Source organism: Onychomys torridus, unplaced genomic scaffold, assembly GCF_903995425.1.
Source record: "Onychomys torridus unplaced genomic scaffold, mOncTor1.1, whole genome shotgun sequence".
NCBI classification, from domain to species: domain Eukaryota; kingdom Metazoa; phylum Chordata; class Mammalia; order Rodentia; family Cricetidae; genus Onychomys; species Onychomys torridus.
The window spans coordinates 12,762-20,785 of record NW_023411330.1 but is presented as its reverse complement, the minus strand read 5'-3'; the positions used below and the strand labels follow the sequence as shown (position 1 = coordinate 20,785).

Sequence of the window (8,024 nt, the reverse complement as noted above, 5' to 3'; positions counted from 1 at the left end):
GAGCCCATCTACATACAAGGCCAGCAAGAGCTCTTAACTTATCTGCCATCTCTCCTGCCCTGTGTTGATTATTTATGCTCAACATTGATATTGCTAGTGTTGTCATCTGTCCATGTGCAACTGTTTAAATGAACAGTTCTCTTTTGTACGATATTACAGTAGAATTGAGACTGGAGCAATTCAGGTTTCTGGAAGATGAATACCGAACTGAACTTAACACTTGAGTTCATCCTATCTTTTTTGTTTGTTTGATTGATGTTTACAGTGCAGGCAATTCCTTAATATTCACTTCTTACTGTACTGAACTGAATGCATAGACTAGGCTAGCTTTCAACTCTGAAGCATATATTCCTGCCTCTGACTTCTGAGTGCTGGGTTTAAATGCATGAGCCAATAGTCCCAGCTTACTCATCTTTTTTTGTAGTTAGTAATTGTTCATACAATGTCTCTGATGTGTCCTCAGTACTATTGATATGTTTGCTTGTCTCTATGTTTACTAATAGGCATTTCTCTTGCAAGGTGTTAGCCCATTAAAATCATTCAGAAATAATAGAGGTAAACCTCCTATTTCAGTTTCCTTCTAAAGTAACTTGATGATTATATTGTAATCTCTGGGTTATAGAATAAATGTAGGAAGCACCAGATTTATATGACTATTGTCAAAGAAGCACACATTTACAATGTTGTGAGTATCATGCTTTTTGTTTTAGACTTATGTATGTCATATTTTAGGATGGAGTGACATATAATGATGTGCATGTCGACTTCACTCAGGAGGAGTGGGCATTGCTGGATCCTTCACAGAAGAATCTCTACAACAGTGTGATGCTAGAGACCTATATGAACCTCAGTGCTATAGGTAACACTGCAAAATTTTCCTTCACATTTTAAAATAAGGGGACAACTATTTCTTGGCTATTGATGCTCTTCTGTAAATCTGATTGAGAAAGAGAAAGAATGGGGTGAATAAATTAGGCAAGGTTCTCAGGATCACTGAGGATAGTAACTGAAATTTTGCACAGTTTCCAGTAAGATTTCATACATTTTCTCATACTATATTTTAGGCTACAATTGGGAAGATCATAAAGTTGAAGAGCATTGTCAAAATTCTCAAAGACATGGAAGGTAATTTTCATGTGTAAGCTGATACAAATGTGCCTCTGGATGTATTTTAATGTATCTGGAAGTTTTAAAGAAATACAGGAGTTTAAATGATCACAGCTTAAAATAAATTCATGATCATTAAATACTCACAACCCATATACCTCAAAGGCAGGCAAGTGAATTGTGTTTGAAAGTCAGTCTTTTAAGTTGGATGACAAGGAATCAATCCCTTAAGAGATATCAGCATTTGAATCATAGCTCCATCAGATGCTGTAAAACTGACAATCCATCTAGTTTCATAACAATCATTACAAAATTTATGCACAATGCTTATGTGATAACTGTATATCCCAAACCTTCTAATAAGCAAAGAGTCCATAGAAAAGCTAGTGTAACTCATATAGTTGTTCTGTTTCTGCTAAGTTTAGTGAGATGGGTAGTTAGAATCAAGAGTTAAAGGGAGGTTGTTGTGGAGAAACCTTAAACACTATACCAAATATCTGTGAGAAACAAAATGTTAAGCTGTGTGGAGGCAATGTAGAAACCTTTTATTTTTTATTCTTCCTTTACTACATATATCATATGTCACTATGGATGGAAGCCATATGAACATAGGGATATGGAAAAAAAATGTATCCCTCTCCATCTCAGACCAATTAGAAGATATGTGGTAGCCCCATGTTGAGTAGACTTCTTGAATGTGATTCAAATTTATAAGTAATTAGTTTTCCAACATCATTGGGAATATGTCAAAAAACACATTGAAGAAAAGCCCTATGAGCACTAGAAATGCGTAAATACTTCTGTTTGTCCCTATTTACTTTGCAGACATAGTAGAATTCACAGTATAGGACAATCTATCAATGAAATTAAGAGGGAAAATTCTGAGTTCTTCCAGTTCTCTTTAAATATTTTAAAAGCCTCATAGAGAAAAAAAAAAGCCATAAATGTGAGCCATGTAATCATGGCTCATATCATCACAGTCATCTTCAAAAAAAGCAAAATAATCCTTAATTTTTGGGGTGAACAACATGAGTGTATGCAAAGTTATAAAACATCAAGATTTGACTCCTTTTTACATTTACACCAAATTGTAAAATTATTTCATACAGAAGTAAATGTTTAACAATGCAATGATTGTGTTAAAGCTCTCACATTTGCAAATTATCCTTGCAGGCATGAAAGAAGTTATACAGGAGACCAATCTTCTGAATGTACTCTATGTGTTAATGCATTTGCATATCAGAGCCATTTTCAAAGGCATGAAAGAATTCATACTGAAAGAAAACTACAATATAGTGATGAATTTGCATGTCATAGTAGTCTCCAAATACATCAAGGAACACTTACTAGAGGGAAACCATATGAATGTAAGCAATGTGGTAAAGCCTTTTCCTGTCCTAGTCATCTTCAAATGCATGAAAGAACGCATACTGGAGAGAAACCCTATGAATGTAATCAGTGTGGTAAAGCCTTTGCACAACACAGTCATCTTCGAATGCATGAAATAACCCATACTGGAGAGAAACCCTATGAATGTAATCACTGTGGTAAAGCCTTTTTGAAATACAGTCATCTTCAAATGCATGAAGGAATACATACTGGAGAGAAACCCTATGAATGTAATCACTGTGGTAAAGCCTTTGCAAAACCCAGTCATCTTCGAATGCATGAAAGAACACATACTGGAGAGAAACCCTATGAATGTAATCAGTGTGGTAAAGCCTTTGCACAACACAGTCATCTTCGAACGCATGAAAGAACACATACTGGAGAGAAACCCTATGAATGTAATCAGTGTGGTAAAGCCTTTACACAACACATTACTCTTCAAATACATGAAAGAACACATACTGGAGAGAAGCCCTATGAATGTAATCAATGTGGTAAAACCTTTGCTTATCACAATTCTCTTCAATTGCATAAAAAAGGACATACTGGTGAGAAACCATATGAATGTAATCAGTGTGGTAAAGTCTTTCCTCGTGTTAGTGATCTTAAATTGCATAAAAGGACCCATACTGGAGAGAAACCCTATGAATGTGATCAATGTGGTAAAGCCTTTGCACGATATAGTCAACTTCAAATACATGAAAGAACACATACTGGAGAGAAACCCTATGAATGTAATCAGTGTGGTAAAGCCTTTGCACAACACAGTCATCTTCAACGACATGAAAGAACACATACTGGAGAGAAGCCCTATGAATGTAATCAATGTGGTAAAACCTTTGCTTATCACAATTCTCTTCAATTGCATAAAAAAGGACATACTGGTGAGAAACCATATGAATGTAATCAGTGTGGTAAAGTCTTTCCTCGTGTTAGTGATCTTAAATTGCATAAAAGAATACATACTGGAGAGAGACCTTATGATTGTAATCAATGCAGTAAAGTCTTTGTGCAATATAGTCATCTTCAAATGCATGAAAGAATACATACTGGAGTGAAACCCTATGAATGTAATCACTGTGGTAAAGCCTTTCTCCATAATAGTCATCTTAAAAGACATGAAAGAATACATAGTGGAGAGAATCCCTTTGAATGTAATCAATGTGGTAAAGCCTTTGCCCATAATAGTGATCTTCAAAGACATGAAAGAACTCATAATGGAGAGAAACGCTATGAATGTGATCAATGTGGTAAAGGCTTTCCTCATCTTAGTGATCTTCAATTGCATAAAATATCACATACTGGATAGAAACCCTATGAATGTAATCAGTGTGGTAAAGCCTTTGTGCAATACAGTCATCTTCAAAGACATGAAAGATCACATACTGGAGAGAAAACCTATTAATGCAATCAGTGTGGTAAAGCCTTTGTCCTTCAGAGTCATCTTCAAATTAATGGAAGAATGCATACTGGAGAGAAGCTCTATGAGTGTAATCAATGTGGTAAAGCCTTTGCCCATAATAGTGATCTTCAAAGACATGAAAGAATACATACTGGAGAGAATCCCTATGAATGTAATCAGTGTAGTAAAGCCTTTGCCCATTATAGTGACCTTCAAAGACATGAAAGAACACATACTAGGGAGAAGTCCTATGAATGTAATCAATGTGGTAAAGCTTTTCCTCTCATTGGTATTCATCAAATGCATAAAAGAACACATACTGGAGAGAAACCATATGAATGTAATCAGTGTGATAAAGCCTGTTCACAGCACAGTCATCTTAAAATACATAAAAAAAACATGCTGGAGTAGAACCCTATGAGAGTAATATTATTAGTATGTAATTGGTTTGTTAAAGTGTGTGAATATAACATTAGACTTTGAGGATCTAAAAAACTTCATACCAAAGAAAATCTGATAATAAAGGATTTGGTAAGGTCTTTAGCCAACACACTTACATTCAATTACACAAGATTATTCTTGAGAAAAAAATCTCACAGGTGTCATCAATATGTTCAAGCATTATAGCGTCACTGTATTTGGTTTACATCTGCAAACTCACATGGTAAAAAAGCCTATGATTTTAAATGATATAGTAACTATTTTAGATTTCACACTTCTCATCAATTACATGAGATAATGAATCCAGGTTTAATCGTGCCTTTTCTGTTGCTGTGGTATAATATCATGTCAATGTGAACTTATGAAAGTGTTTCATTTAATTTGGCTCATGGTTCCAGAGCAATCCAGGATCACTATGAAAGTGGCATAAAAACAAGTGTCAGACATAGCAGCTAAAGTAGAAAGCTAAGAATTCACATCCTTAATCTGCAGCATAAAGTGTAAATGGGCAATGGTAAGCAATATAAACTCTCATGACAACCCCCAGTGACATATTTCTTTGAGCATGACAGCATTTCTTAAATCTTCCCATATGGTACCACAGTCAAAGAATGATTGATTTCTCTGACTTTAGGACTACATTCTTGCTTCCTGTTACATGAACCTATTCATGATGGAGAAAATCTCTGTAAGCCTTCAGATGCCTCAATACCTCTGAAACAGTAATTACAAGAGATAGACATTCATGAGTGAATATTAGTTTAAATATTTGTTGTAACTTCAGTTATTCACTGTCAGTGTCTTTGTGTGGGTAGGTACATGCACATTGTGGTTTTCAGTAAGATTAGACCCTTGGAGCTTTTTGTAGCAGGAATTACTGCAAGTTTTTAAAAACCTGACCTTGGTCCTGGGAATGGAATTGTATTAAGGGCTTGGCCATGTTTCTAGCCCTGTGAATATTCTAAAGTGCTGTGGATATCACTCGGTATAAATAAAGTGCTGATTGGCCAGTAGCCAGACATGAAGGATAGGGTAGGAGGGACAAGGAAGAGGAGAAGGCTGGGAACAGAAAGGCTGGGAGGAGACACTGCCAGCCACTGCAGTGAGAAGCAACATGTAAAGACAACGGTAAGCCACAAGCCACGTGGCAAAATATAGACTAACAGAAATGGGTTGATTTAAGAGTAAGAGCTAGACAATGGTAGACCTGAGCTAATGGCCAAGCAGTTTAAATAATATAAATGTCTGTATGATTATTTTATATGTGGGTTGTGGGACCGCGGGAGCTTGGTGGAACCTGGAGAGAAGCTCTCCAACTACACTAAAGCGTTTTTTTATTTATCATCTTGATATCAGAAAACAGGGAGGAACTCATACAAAAGAAAACCCCTGTTTATATAAATAATTTGGTATAAACTTTAGACATCATAATTGTCTTCAGGTTCAAGAAAAAGAAAAAGTTTTCATCATAACTTTGATGTAAGTAAATTATTAACAAAGTTCACTAAAGACATTGGGGCTTCTACTTTGCAACATTTGAGGTAGGTATTATATTGTACTCTGTGTGTAGCTAATTCATTTATTGAAGTTTATTTTGTGGTCCTTATATTCCTCCTGTGGCTTTTTGTTCATCTTCTATTGTGCTTTCAGTTAGTGAGAGGCCTTTTTCTGCTACAGTGCATAAAATGGGATGGCCATCATCTAAGTGATTCATTTTTATTTAAATATTAGGCAGTATGTGATCATATTTTCAAGCAAGTATTTCTGTGAAAGGGTGAAGGGTTTCTATTCCCGGTTTTATTTTTTCCTATTTTTTCACAAATTCCCTTGAAATGTTTTTTGTTATCCAGCCCCACTTAGATGAGTGTAGTTAAAATTGAACTCATGATCCTGTGTGAATCTCGAGAGTACAAGTCTAAGGGTAGATAATGTACTTCCAATGTTTGCAGTTTTGTCAACACATATTAAGAACATTAATGTTAAAATGATTAAAAATAGGTGAAAATATAAAAAATGTTGAGTGTCTCATGTGTATCCAAAGTAACCTTTTCATCTATGTAGAAGTGATGTAATAAAGTTGGATAATCAGCAATCAACTGTATATTTCACAATGTAACTTGATGTACTATGGATATGTATATCATTTGGAGTTCCATAGATCTTCATGTGCTCATCAGTTATCCATTTTGCAGAATATATTGAAGTATTGCCTTCTAAGGAAATAATCAAGAGATGCTAGGTAAAGTAATGGTAATGAGATTTTCTTTTTTTAAATCTGTTGTATGTTTTTGTAATGATACTATGGGATTTTTTAGGCCATGACAGATGTGTGGAGAAAAGAAGACAACTTTGTGGGGTCTACTTTTGTTCAAGTTTATATGGCGATCAAGATGAGATTACTGCCTTGCACAAGACATTTCCAACAGAGCTGTCACACCGATGCTCAAATAAGATTAGTTGAAACATTATATCAGTAAAATATTGTATTCTTTTTGGATTACAGAAATATTTTCATTGAAGCATAATGAAAAACAGGAGAAATTGAATAATAAATCCTATTTCCAAATGAGAATGATATACTGTTATCTCTTTTGTTTTATTTTTCCTTTTTGTGTATGGAATGTGTTAGTTTATTATGAGGACTAAATACTAGTTCATAACACTTTCTCAGAACTACAAAGAAATGCTAGAGAATAGTTTCCATGAAAGAAGTTGGTTGCTGCTAAGCCTCATGATCTGAGTTCAACCTCTATGAACCCCATATCACTCCTACAAATTTTTCTATTATATCTACACTTATGTTGTGTCATATGCATACTTCCACACTAGAACATACATAAATAATTTTTAAACTCAAATTAGTATCATTGAGGTCACTTGCAGCTGTATGATTCCCCTGCTTTCATTTCTAGAGGTTACATAGGATAAGAAGATAATAGACACCAAAAGATGTCTTCTCATAGCCACATATACATTCTTGTATATTATGAAAAGGACCAACCTTAATAATATACCTCCCAGGGGCTCAGAAGAGAAAGTATGAATGGTGAGAACTATTTTCAGAAATGAATCTAAGTACACCATGCTCTTTGTCCATCTATCATATTCCTTTGGATAAAATCCTGTCTGCACAGCTTCAGTTCTATTCTCATGCCTAGCTCCATTCTTTCCTGATTTCTCTCTATATTTATCTACTGTGCTAAGTTCTACCTTAATTCTCTCATCTTAATTTGGCCTCATCTAGGTCCTTTTGATTTCATCATTAACCAGCCAGTACTTTGCCTATCTGGCTCTTCTTCATCCTCCATCTTGTCCGCATGTTCTCTCTGGTTGAGATCCTCCTATTCCCTCTCAGTTTTCAATCCTCAAGTTCTCCTTATACCTCATCCTCTCAAGTCTCTGAGGTGTTCAGTTATAAATGCAAGAAATAGTGATCCTCTACCAGAGCAAGGTCATCAGGCTTGAATTCTTACAGGATCATAAAAGCAAGTAAAAATTTTCTGAGGCAGTGTCCATCAGGCTTTCTTTTACAACCCAAACTGGGAGTGGTAGAAGAGGAGGTCAACTGAGTGCTAATGACTAGTGAGAATATTAAAAAGAGGGTCTGTGTGCTCAGTCTACATTCCTAGAAGTGGTTAGGTAAGAAGTTAGGGTTCTGTTTGTAAGGTTGTATAAGAAAGGAGGG

The 8,024-nt window shown here is 35.3% G+C and overlaps 1 protein-coding gene across 1 annotated transcript; it reads left to right on the top strand.

The window, feature by feature from the left end:
* Nucleotides 1–787: 787 nt before the first annotated feature.
* LOC118575102 (zinc finger protein 431-like) lies at nt 788–3,805 on the top strand. Its single transcript, XM_036175781.1, has 3 exons — nt 788–859; nt 1,065–1,125; nt 2,281–3,805. Exons 1-3 carry the CDS (start codon nt 826–828, stop codon nt 3,803–3,805), a joined length of 1,620 nt encoding a protein of 539 aa, XP_036031674.1. The 5' UTR covers nt 788–825.
* Nucleotides 3,806–8,024: the final 4,219 nt, after the last annotated feature.